Raw genomic sequence first — 12,833 nt, forward strand, 5'->3', positions numbered from 1 at the left:
CAAATTCAGAGGATTATTTTTTCCTAGCCATGTTGAAAATGCTTTATAATATAGTAGAGGATAAATTATTACTTTTTATTTTGAAAGAAATGTCTATGCATGTTATTATTAGTTACAGGAAAAGGAGCTACTTATCCTGAAAGGAAGCAGGTTCATGGAGAGCAGCCATTATCTGAGAATGTAACACTCAACATTGTTCCATGGCTTCACATTGCTTCCTTCGTTATTCTTCATCCTCATTTCTCCTAAACCCCAAATTCAGAAGCCCTCCAAAATCCCCTTATTACCCTTCCGTCTTCTCGCGAATTCCGACCCCAAAATCCGACAATGACGACAACAAAGACGACAACCACAAAACCCCAAGCCACAACCGCTTCGACTTCCTCAAACTCTCCGTAACCCTTACCGTCATCTCTGCCTCCCTCCCCCAACACGCCGCCGCCGCTGCCGCCGTCACCAAGGGCAAGAAACGCTCTTCCAAAAAGCAGTCCGCCAAAAAATCCGAAGCTCTCTCGCCGGAGGAGCTTAAAACATGGTCTCGAGGGCTTCCCGTGGTCTCCGATCGCCTTCCCTACAGCGAAATCGTCGAGCTCAAGAAGGATGGCAAGTTGAAGCACATAATCAAACCTATTTCTGCGAAATTGAGGCAGCGCAGCGAAGCGGTTCTGGTTGTTTTGGATGATTCGAGAGTGTTGAGGACAGTGTTGCCTTCGGTTGAGAGTCACAGGGAGTTTTGGGACTCATGGGATGCGTTGAAGATTGATTCAGTGTGTGTGAACGCATACACACCGCCCATTAAGAGGCCGGAGTGGCCTTCTCCTCTGTTGTCAAACATTTACTTGCCCCCTTTTTTGCTGAAATTCCTTTTTGGCAGTCCTGAAGATATCGAAACAAAGCCCAAAAAGGAGTCGAAGAAGGCTGCGGAGTATAGAAAAATGAGGATGGACTTGAAGAGGGAGAAGGAAGAGGACCTGAGGAGGTTGAGGCAAGAGAGGGAGACCGCGGAGAGGAATATTAAGGCTCAGAAGAAGGAGGAGGAGAGGAGAAGGAGGAGGGAGATGAAAAAGAGGAGGTACCGGGAATCGATGCGCCAGGCGAGTGATCGGAACGAGAGAATGGCCTATTTTTGGTCCGATTTGGCTAACAATAGCAATGTGGCTAATGCACTTGGGGTGCTGTTCTTCTACATTTTTTACCGGACTGTGGTGCTTAGTTATAGGAAGCATAAGAAAGACTATGAGGACAGGCTCAAGATCGAGCAGGCTGAGGCCGAGGAGAGGAAGAAGATGAGGGAGTTGGAGAGGGAGATGGAGGGGATTGAGGATGATGATGAGGAGATTGAGCAGGGGAAAGGGGAGGAGAATAATTATTTGAAAGTGGCAAAGCAGTTTATGAGATCAGGAGCGCGTGTGAGGCGAGCACAGAACAGAAGGCTTCCTCAGTATCTAGAGAGAGGCGTGGATGTCAAATTTAGTGATGTTGCAGGTTTGGGTAAAATTCGGCTTGAACTTGAGGAGATTGTCAAGTTCTTTACTCATGGAGAGATGTACCGAAGGAGGGGAGTGAAAATACCAGGTCTCTTTTTGCTCAACTGTGATAAACTTTTAACAGGGTAATTTGAACGAACAAACTTAGCATTCGGGAAAACAAAAAATTCATGGAATTTTATAGGACATTTTTCAGGGACTAGCTCTGGCATTTTTCCAAAATCTTGCGCTTGGATACATATTTGATTATCGGTTATTTTCAAGTAGTATTTATATCATTTATCCAATGTAAAAACAAGTAAAGGAAGAAATATTTGATTTCACTGCGCTTTACACTTGAGTTGTTGAAAGTTGAAATTTTAATTGGTCACTTCATCAGGTGGCATACTTCTCTGTGGACCCCCTGGAGTGGGAAAGACATTGCTGGCCAAGGCAGTGGCTGGTGAGGCAGGGGTTAATTTCTTCTCTATTTCTGCTTCACAGTTCGTGGAAATATATGTTGGTGTTGGGGCTTCTCGTGTCCGTGCACTTTACCAGGAAGCCAGAGAAAATGTAAGTGATATTTTTTTTTTATCTTTTCCGCTGTGTTCTATCAAATTTTCTTACTTTTTTAAAGTCAAATTATAAGTTGGATTTTGCAACTGGCTTCCATCAATAGATTTATTTGTCCATTAGCATGTAAACTTGACATTTCCCCTTGTTCCTCATTATATTTGTTTCGAGCTGACTGGAGACCTTTCTTTTTTATTATACAGCATTTTTTTGTCTTCTCTTGAAATCTACCTTTTTTTTCCCAGCTTCGGTCATCAGACTCCATTTCTGTATATTATTTTTCAGGCCCCATCTGTTGTCTTCATTGATGAGCTGGATGCTGTTGGAAGGGAGCGTGGCTTGATTAAAGGTTCCGGTGGACAGGAACGTGATGCTACTCTTAATCAGGTTAAGCTGGCAATGCTAAACTTCTCAACTGCATTTCTTAAGTAAAATTGTGTTTATATTGGTTGATGTTTCTTATTGACTGAATGCTCCAGCTCCTGGTGTGCTTAGATGGGTTTGAAGGAAGGGGAGAGGTGATCACCATTGCATCGACAAACCGACCAGACATTCTGGATCCTGCACTTGTGAGGCCGGGCAGGTTTGATAGGAAAATATATATCCCCAAGCCTGGTTTAATTGGACGCATAGAAATTCTACAGGTAGCAGTTCCTCTATATATTTCACTTGCATGTAGCATTCAGGATTTGGTTATTTATTTTATTGCATTAATAGTTGTTGATTTGTGATTAATGGTCCATTAAGTAGTTTGCCTATTAAATTTTCCACCCTGGTGTAATAGGTCCATGCTCGTAAAAAGCCAATGGCTGAAGATGTGGATTACATGGCTGTTGCTAGTATGACTGATGGAATGGTTGGTGCAGAGTTAGCCAACATAATTGAGGTTGCTGCCATCAATATGATGCGTGACTCGAGAACTGAGGTAATGGCTTCAATATACAATATTGCCAGATAGTTACTGTTCAGAAATTTCCTTATAGGAAATTGGTAAAGTCGATGATGAAATTATGTATGGCATCTCGCGCTCAATATCCTTAACACTTTTCAAAATCAAGCATGCAAATGATAGTGTTTCTCTGTCTGTAAGGGCAAGCTTCATTGAATAGTACATTCATTTACTTTGTAACTCTTAAATGTGTCTCCAGTCTCTACAACAATAAGTTTCTTAATGTGGCACAATAAAACTTTCATACATCTATAACTATTAATAAAAGGGATTGTTTTTTGTAACTTTTTGGTATACACGTTTCACTAGCCATTTTACCCTTATCGATATAAACTACCTTATTAATCATTTTACACTTTACATTTTGTAACTATTTTTTTATAATTATTTTTTGAGAATAATTTTTTTATAAATTTAATAATATTTTTTATTTTAATCATAATTAGAAGAATTAATTTTTATTTATTGTCATAAGGTAAAAGGGGACACATTTCATACATGTACATAAAGGGGATAGAGGCTCGAAAGAGGAAGTAATAAGAAAAGGATTTACTAGTTGCTGTATCGTTGTAGTTCACAGTGCTTCGTTTCTTTCTTTCACTATTGCAGATTACTACTGATGACTTATTGCAAGCTGCACAAATGGAGGAAAGAGGAATGCTAGATAGAAAGGAAAGAAGCACCGAGACATGGAAACAAGTAGCTATAAACGAAGCTGCAATGGCTGTCGTGGCTGTGAACTTTCCTGATCTTAAAAATATAGAGTTTGTAAGGGCTTAACACTATCCATTTTTATTTTTTGGTTGGCCATATTTTGTCATGTTTGAAACGATGAATTCTGTTAGAATTGAATTATTTTGTAAACGCCTTAAAACTATTTTATTTTCTTGAATAGTTATATCATTATATCAAGTATTTTCATATGCAAAGTCATTTGCATGCAATCTTTCCTGCTGGTATACATGCCAAATATTAGTAAAAGGCCAATTTTATTAGAAAAAAAAACTGAGCTTTTTTGAAAGAAACTAAGTTGATCGAAAAAGGATCCAGGCAAGATTCTGTTTGTCCTACATCTTAAAAATATTTTTTTTTTCCATTCCTTTTACTATGAATATTATTAAAGTGTGTCATGCTGTTTGTGTTTGAGTCATAATTTTGTACTTATGGATAATATTTGAAGTTGAGAATACAACAGTACAAATGCAATGGTAAAAGGAACATTTAGCCAAAACATAAGCTAACTGTTATATTGAATGGAAAATGGCTGCATCTTAGGACAATAGCTTGCAAAGTAGAAGCTTGTCCTTTGTTTCTGGTTATCTGTATGCTTCCACAATGCTCTAGAGTAGACATCATAGTTTAGCAATTCAGGAAATTGACCTTTAGAGTTTAGTATTTTGTTCTATATCTTTTTGAAATTTACTTTTTATTGGGTCTATTCTCGTAACAAAAATTCTCTTTACTCTGTTTTATGAATATCTGTTATCTGAATGTTGCTGACAAGAAATGTGACATTTTAGATTTTTGTTTGCATTGGTGTAGGTCACAATTGCTCCTAGAGCTGGTAGGGAATTGGGCTATGTTCGGGTGAAGATGGATTCAGTCAAATTTAATAATGGAATGCTCACGTATGGGTTATTTAATTAAACCTGTACTCCGTATATTTAGCTATTGGAGAATGATTTCCAAATGAAATGCTTGTATGTTTATAACTAGTAGAAAAAGATCGATGATGTTTTCGAAGGCTACCTGCATTATGCATTTTAAATTATTACTGCTCGATCAAATTGCATTTACAATCTGTGTTTAGTGCTTCCCATATTATTTTCCTCTTAATTTTTAACTGCTACTATCGTGCAGTCGGCAATCCCTCCTTGATCATATTACAGTTCAACTGGCTCCACGTGCAGCTGATGAACTTTGGTTTGGGAGCAGTCAGGTAATAGAATAGTTTTACATGCTTTCCACAGACTTCCTTACTCTATTTTTGCATTTATAAAGCTAAAGGTAAACACAGTAGCAGGACAAACAAATAATGCAATAAAAAAATTGTTTCCAACATCGTTCATGTTTTAAGGTGTTGGTTAACTAACTAGCCTTAATGAATGGCATACGAATATGCTTTTTCTAGGAACTTCGGATTTGTCTGAGTGGGATGACAAACACGTATCCATAAAATCTGAGAGGGATCAGAAGGAAAATTAATTAAAGTACATGGACTTCAGATTTCTATATGGGTCGGAGAAAATCGAGAAATTACTTTTTTCCGAGTTCTTCATTGATGCTATTCGTTATGATTTATTGCTTTATATTTTTACCTTCGTAAATTACAGGTTTTATATCAGTACACATGTTATGTGTCAAATGTTTATTTTGTTGGTCCTTTTTATTTGCTGATATCATATTATAGGTACGTTTTAGAGCTGCAAGAAATATTTAACTTAATTTTCAATCTTTCAGTTGAGTACGATATGGGCTGAAACTGCAGACAATGCTAGGTCTGCAGCAAGGACGTTTGTTCTTGGTGGGCTTTCCGAGAAGTATCATGGAATGTCCAACTTCTGGGTGTCTGACCGAATTAATGTATGGATTATGTCTTGAGTTTTATTTTCCACGATGTTTCTTATTTGCTTCTTTGGCAATGATAGTATTTGGCCAACTTACAATTTCAATATGTTTCATTCTCAGGATATTGATTCGGAAGCAATGCGAATTCTGGACTCTTGTTATGAACGAGCAAAAGAGGTATGTTGTAATGGAAGGAGGAGAAGGATTATTATAGAACGATGTGCTTCTGTTTATTTAGTAATAGTCTCAACCTCATTTTGCATTAGTCTTGACTGTGAAAACTTTATTTTGTATTTCAGATCCTTGAGAAAAATAGAAGGCTGATGGATGCTATAGTGAATGAACTGGTTGAGAAGAAAAGCTTAACCAAACAAGAGTTCTTCCGTCTAGTAGATTTGCACGGCTCCCTTGAACCAATGCCTCCCAGCATACTTGACATCCGAATTGCCAAGTGTAGAGAATTCCAAAAATTGATGGATAGTGGAAAGGAAGCAAGTTTGAGTAGCCACGCATAAGAAATTGCAGATTTTGGGGAATATTTCTACTGTATGAACATTTACTATACCTTCTTTTTGTATTATATTACATTCTTTACCACAAGTCCTTACAGAGTATGGACATAATTTTGTTGGATCTTTAGAGAGTTAGCCTTTGCCAGAACGTAATTCTATTTTCTTTTTTGGTTTATTTAATTTTGTTATATTGATGGTTCTTTTTATTGAGTTTTCTGTGTTAGGTTAGTTATTGAAAATAGTTTTCTCTTTGTTTTTACTGTTACATATGTTTTAGCCGTGATTGTTTTTGTTATATATAACTTCAATAGTAGAATATATAATTGTAACTAAAATGTTATAATTTAAAAACATAATTGAAATAAAATAAAGAGAATGATTTCTATGGTCTTGATTATATGAAAATGAAAAAAAATGGTTCTCAATTGTGATAGTGTATTTCCAATTTAAGCAATTTTTTTTAATAGAAAGAAAGTATTTCTTTGGTGGAAAAGAAAAGTTAGTATATTTATAATTTAATAAGAAATATGATATAAGAAAAAGAAAGTGATAATAAAAAGTAGTAACTTTAGAGTATATGATATAAAATCTTAAAAAAAAGTCACGTTATGTAAAAGTATCTTTGTGTATGATCACTCATGCTACTTGCCCCAATAAAAAACACTGCTTGCTTTTATCGGTTTAAGCAAAATATTACACTTTTTTAACTTTGCAAATGTATTTAATATACAACATATTAAAATAACACGAAAGCCCATTTGCAAAATGAGAGATTTAAAGATCACGTTACCTACTTTCTCCACCTCGTTAGTTGCATGAGTGTGTAATGTGTAACCGTTCGTTAGTAAATAATTCTCATTATCATATTTTATATTTGAATTTAATTTATTAAAAGAAATATCAATTTCTTACACATTCAAATCTTAAAATTATATTTCAAATTAAATAATCTAAGCACTTATCAATAAAGTGTGGGTAGTACTTAATGGCGGTTACACGATCATCTTGTTCGTGCCGTTAAATTTAGGATGAGGTCGAGAAAATAGGTAACATGATCACTAAATCTCTCATTTTTAAATTAAATAAATTGACGTTTTTACCTGCTCATTTTTCTGTGAAAAAACATGTAATTAAGCGTTAATACACTTGAAAAAAATCTCAAATTTTCATATAAACATGCTTAGATAGGTGTAATGTAACAGTGGGAACAATTAATAAAGGAATTCTACTATTTTCTCACACAAATCATTTTTATTTATTTCAATTATATTTTTGAATTATAATATTTTAGTTTCAACCATATATTTTACTATTGAAATTATATATTACAAAACGGCAGTTACTCTAATTAAGAGATTTAGTGATCAGTTACATACTTTCGTTCTCCACAAATTCAGCTGCATGAACACTGCCACACGTTATCACTAAAACTGCCCACTAACTAAACCTTTTCTCACTCAATATTTCATCTTCTCTATATATACTCCTCTCTTCCATTTCTATTCGTTTACCACCATCCATTGCTTCTATACATCGTTGGCAGAAAAACAGCAAAAACCAACCATGGCATCCCTTTCGATCGTCCTATGTTCTTGTCTCATCATTTTCATGGCTGCCACGAACACTTCTGTTCAAGCTTCCATTCATTTCCAAGTTGGTGGCAGCCTTGGTTGGCACGAACCTGACCCCAACAATACTGAATTTTATAGCCAATGGGCTCAAAGGAACAGGTTTCAAGTCGGTGATGCTCTTGGTAAGCTTCTTGAATCAGTTCACTTTCATTATTACTATATGCATACGTGATTTTCATTTGGTCAGTTTTTTACAAACTCCATTCCTATAGATGGAAACAAATATATATTAATGGTATTCTTTATGCAGTTTTTGAGTACCAGAATGACTCAGTTCTCAGGGTGGAGAAATTGGATTACATGAATTGTGATGCAAGTAACCCCATCATAGCTTTTGACAATGGTAAGAGCACTTTTATTCTTGACAGGCCTGGGGACTTCTACTTCATCAGTGGAACCGGTGAACACTGCAAGAATGGGCAAAGATTAGTGGTGGATGTGATTCATGAACATCGTTTTACGTCTCCGCCATCCATTTCTCTTCCACCACAAGGCTTTCCACCAATGGCTTCTCCACCTGATCAAAGCTTTGAGGATTCAACATCTGCCTCAGTGATGATTACTGCAACTTCTGTGTCTGTTTTGGTGATCACGTTTGTTATTGTGGTGCTGTTAGCACCTTGAATGTGTTGTTAAGGTTACAATGACCTAGTAGTTGTTGTGTTTTTGTTTGTTTCTAGAATGTTTAGGTTAGTTATTATAGTTACAACTCTTTTTTTTTTTTTCTTTTTAGTTACTTTAAGATCATTGTTGGTTTTAGTATTTATGGACATGTGTCTGCAAGAGTCTGATTTTTTTCTTAATAAATGAGTTTGATTACCAGAAAAGAAGTAAAAACCAGAGACAAACACTTGTATCAATTTTTTATTTTATTATCTGATATCTTGATTTTCCACTCTACAATTCATCGATAAGTGCGTAATTCATGATTTGGAATCTGCGAAAAGAAAATCATTCAGTATATGGTTTTGATGACAAATTTTCAGGCCTTGAATAATTTGTTTCACTTAGTTTCATCCATGAATTAATAAAAAAATAATTTTGTGATGTATTTATAAATTTACAGGTGCAAGATGACATCATATAGTTTGAATAGTAAGATTTATAAAGAATTCTATCTATTATTCAGCAATGCTGTGTAACTTCAACAAAAAAAAAACAGATTTTTATTACTAGAACACTGGGGTTCAACTTCGTGTAAATTATTCAAAGTGTTGACCACTAATTCAATTTTAATGGCTATATTGAATTGAAGACATTTTGAAATGAATGAAAAGAAAATTTTACTTTAATTGATTTATTTATTAGATAGTATAAAAACATAGATCTTCAATTTACAGAAAGAAAACCGTGGCCATTATATATAGTAAGAAAAGGCTAAGTTTATTTAAGAAAAAAATGAAATCTAAGCGAATTGCTTTTGTTGAATCACTTTCTTACGATAGAATGAAAAAATTTGCACGAGACAAGATCAGGTGAAAAATATAACTAATTTATATTAAAAGGTTTAACATCCATACAGATATTTTTATCGATAATCTCAATAAATCAAAGCATTGAGGTAGGTGTTTTGTTAGTTTTTTATTTTTATAATAAAAGTATTTAACAATCATATCATGTTTATTCAGATGTTTGAATTTTCATTTAAGTGGTTGAAAACTCTCCACTTCACACCTTAAATTCAGACGCTATTTCCTTTGTCTAAATTTATTTCCTTTGTCTAAATTTATCTGTATTCAAAGAATAACAACTTAAATTCAAATACTATTTTTTTTGTCTAAATTTATTTGTACTCAAACAATAATAATAGAATAACACACTTTTACTATACACATAATATAAAGATAAATTAGTTATAAAAAGTAAATTTTGTATTTTTTTAAAAAAATTAAAAAGTAAAAAAGAATAATATCAAATAAATAAATAAAAATTTATGTGTGTGATTGTCATTTTTCATAAAAATTTTCCAATACTCTTACCCTCATTTCAGTTTTAGACTTTTTCTTTTGTTATTTTAGTTTGTAACGTAGTTTTAGAAGAATATTCATGGATATAAATCAATAGAATTATTGTACAAAGGGTAGAATACAAATTTTTTCACACAACATTCTGATTTTGGGAGCCAGATTAATCAGTATGAATGGTAACCCTTTGAATAAGAGCTCTCAATATCTGAATTTTGACTTTCCTTTTCGTTGTCTGCAGCTACTACATCCACTCCTTCTTCCTTCCTAGTCTTTTTCCACTTTGATTTTCTGAGCCAGTGCTCAACCATCATCACATTGAGACCAATGAAGACTGTGCCCAGAGAGCCACCACCAAGAGCAAGTAGCACAACAGATAGCCATTTCATCTCTGGATTGTGTGGCAAGATCACCCATATGGCTGCAACATAGCCAGTAGCCATAAATGCCACAGCCACCCACATTACCTTGTGAGTGATTGTCAACAGTCTTCTGTGTGCCTTTCTTCTAAATGGAATGATACTAACAAGCACAATTACTATACTTAGAGACGTGAATAGAGCTATGTTGTTGCTTATTACAAACACCTTGAAGGCTGTTGTTTCTCCCACCGTTGACTCACCTTTCACTTTTCCTTCTTGGTGCACACCACCAGGGGGGCTAATACCAGCAGCAAAAGTTACAGTAGCAATCAAAATAGCAACTATTATAATGGTATTCCTCGCATTTAGTACTGCCTCTCTGTGCATCTCATAGTGCTTCTTCCTGTTGCTCTGACTATAGCAAAAGTGACTTGGATTTTCCACTTTTCTTTCGGTCTGACACTTCTTCTGTTTCCCTGAATTTGTTGGGGAGAAGTAATATGGTTTATTGTTTCCATTCTCAATTGTCTCAATCAATTCATTTTGATTCGGCAATTCCACTGGATTAGGTGTAAACCTCCGTGACATAGAAAGACTAGATGCTACTGGAGACACAGAATTAGATGCTACTGGAGACACGGATTGGATGCTTCTTCTACCACCAGCTCTGATAAAAGTGGCTTCCAATTGCCTATTTTCTGCACTGTCCTTAGACTGAACTAGGATGTCAAGTGCTGTGACCCCTTCAGAGTTCCGAGCATTAATATCCATCTTTGTCTTGTTGATCAAGAACTCTGCCATCTGCAATTATCATAAAAGAAACTATTAGTACAACTAGTGAAAAATGAGGTTGATGGATTTTGAGATGTCAGCAAAGTATACAGTGTTATCTAATAATTGGAACTATATGAATCAAAGTCCAAGCAAGTTTTCATTGCAGAATCAACAATTAAATATTAAAAAAAGGGATAGAAGTAAAGTAAAGGCATTTTGTTGGGTGAAATGCACTCTCTAGATACAAACACCAACTATTGACACTATTCTTTACTCAAAATCTTAAGACAATGGCTTTATCTTTATATAATGTACTCTAGAGCCGGTCAAAAAGACAAACTATTGATATCACTGTTAGGTTCATCGAGAAGAAGGTTCACCTAAAAAATACATATGAACTCAACCATACAAAAAATTGATACTTTAATTAATGGATTAATGGATTAATGGATTAATGTCTACTTTTTTTATTTCTATCCAGCTGTCACACTTGGACTCCCAACACATAATACATGACATAGTTGATATAAATATCATGAATAGATCTGTAAGATGTTACTTGCTAACCTTGTAGCGTTTGCCTTTGACTGCAAGGTGTAAGACAGTGTTGCCATAACGATCTTGACAGTGCAATAGATTGATACCATTGGAGGCATGTACCAAGAATTCCAATGCATCGTGCCATCCGTATCTCACAGCTAAATGGAACACTGTCTCTTCCTCTCCAGTGATCAGGTTTAGTGAGGCAGGAGTGCTTGAAGCAAAATCTTTAAGGATGGAGACTTTCCCGTTCATCACTGCCAGGTGCAACGGTGTATAGCCATTGTCGTTGGTTAGTAAACCAAGATTTGGATCACGTTTTAGTAGGATCCATGCAATCTCTCTGTGTCCCCTCTCACAAGCATGATGCAATGGTGAGTTTCCATTATCATCTGTCACTTGAGTAAGTTTTGACCATTTATTCAACAATTCTCTAACAACATCTGCCCAGAAAATTTAAAATCCTTAGATTAGTTATATCATAAAGTAGGTGTCAATACTTACGTGGGTCCGGGGTTCAAGTTTTCAACAAAATTGATAAAAATTAAAAAAAATCACTCAAAATCAATGGAGAAAAGGTATTTTTATGTCTACCTGTGTGCCCTCTTGATGCAGCAATATGAATACAAGATTGATCAAACCCTGCTGCCACTGGCCCCACCATCTCAGATAGATTGAGCAGGAGTTTCACCATGTCAAGATGGCCATGGCTGCAAGCTAGTAAACAAGCGTTTTTCCCATCCAGATTAAGCTTACAAACAGCCGAGGAATTGGCATCCAACAGCAACTTTAAGATGACAACGTTATCTTGTCTGCAAGCCTCGTGAACTGGTGTCTCCATGTTTTTGTCTTCAGCAGAAACCATGTCAGGACATAATCTCACAATATCAGATACTATTTCGGTGCAGCCGTACCTGGAAGCAAGGTGTAATGGAGTGCTCAAGGAATCAGCTGTTCTCTGCTGGAGAATATCTTCATTCTCTTTAACCAGGCTTGAAAATGTGGTTATGTCGTTGGTCCTAACTGCAAGATAGAACTTTGGATCCATATTCTTGAGCTTGAAAACAGCTTATTTAGACAAAGGTTCTTATACAAGAACATGAAGAAAAAGCTTGGAAAATTATGGTAGAAAACGTGAACGTTGACTTATGATGATTTAAGCGTGTGTTTTAGATTGTCGGAACTCACTTTTCAACACTCTCAAGGAAAAATCTTGTGTCAGAACCACCTCAAAGTAGAGGTTGTTTACAAATATTTTCCAAGAAGCTTCTGTACGTGCTGAAAGTCAATTGTTTATTCCGTACAGTAGATTCTAGAAACAGCAGTGATACCTGCAAAACGAAAAATTACGTCCAGACATTTTTAAATAATAATATTTTGATTATAATTATATCATTCTTTTAATTAAAAATCATAATATATATTACTATATTATTAAAAGTAGTGTATTTTTTTTTAATCCGTGTCAAACTAACTTTTTCCTTCTAGAAATGG

The 12,833-nt window shown here is 35.2% G+C and overlaps 3 protein-coding genes across 3 annotated transcripts; 2 read left to right on the top strand and 1 right to left on the bottom strand.

The window, feature by feature from the left end:
- The first annotated feature begins 98 nt into the window (after window positions 1-98).
- Window positions 99-6,278, top strand: EMB2083 (AAA-type ATPase family protein). Its single transcript, XM_088092940.1, has 11 exons — window positions 99-1,575; window positions 1,867-2,039; window positions 2,325-2,426; window positions 2,519-2,683; window positions 2,824-2,964; window positions 3,598-3,756; window positions 4,531-4,616; window positions 4,849-4,927; window positions 5,449-5,571; window positions 5,677-5,733; window positions 5,856-6,278. The coding sequence occupies exons 1-11, from the start codon at window positions 201-203 to the stop codon at window positions 6,069-6,071; spliced, it is 2,676 nt and encodes an 891-aa protein (XP_087949066.1). The 5' UTR covers window positions 99-200; the 3' UTR covers window positions 6,072-6,278.
- A 1,319-nt stretch (window positions 6,279-7,597) lies between these two features.
- Window positions 7,598-8,507, top strand: LOC124840334 (early nodulin-like protein 7). Its single transcript, XM_047316374.2, has 2 exons — window positions 7,598-7,821; window positions 7,950-8,507. Exons 1-2 carry the CDS (start codon window positions 7,632-7,634, stop codon window positions 8,321-8,323), a joined length of 564 nt encoding a protein of 187 aa, XP_047172330.2. The 5' UTR covers window positions 7,598-7,631; the 3' UTR covers window positions 8,324-8,507.
- Window positions 8,508-9,751: 1,244 nt separating this feature from the next.
- LOC124840333 (uncharacterized) lies at window positions 9,752-12,387 on the bottom strand. Its single transcript, XM_088093336.1, has 3 exons — window positions 11,934-12,387; window positions 11,367-11,782; window positions 9,752-10,826 (listed from the first exon to the last, which is right to left on the bottom strand). The coding sequence occupies exons 1-3, from the start codon at window positions 12,385-12,387 to the stop codon at window positions 9,831-9,833; spliced, it is 1,866 nt and encodes a 621-aa protein (XP_087949462.1). The 3' UTR covers window positions 9,752-9,830.
- Window positions 12,388-12,833: the final 446 nt, after the last annotated feature.

This window comes from Vigna umbellata, chromosome 6 (assembly GCF_029865625.1).
Source record: "Vigna umbellata cultivar VRB3 chromosome 6, Vumbellata_1.0, whole genome shotgun sequence".
NCBI lineage: Eukaryota > Viridiplantae > Streptophyta > Magnoliopsida > Fabales > Fabaceae > Vigna > Vigna umbellata.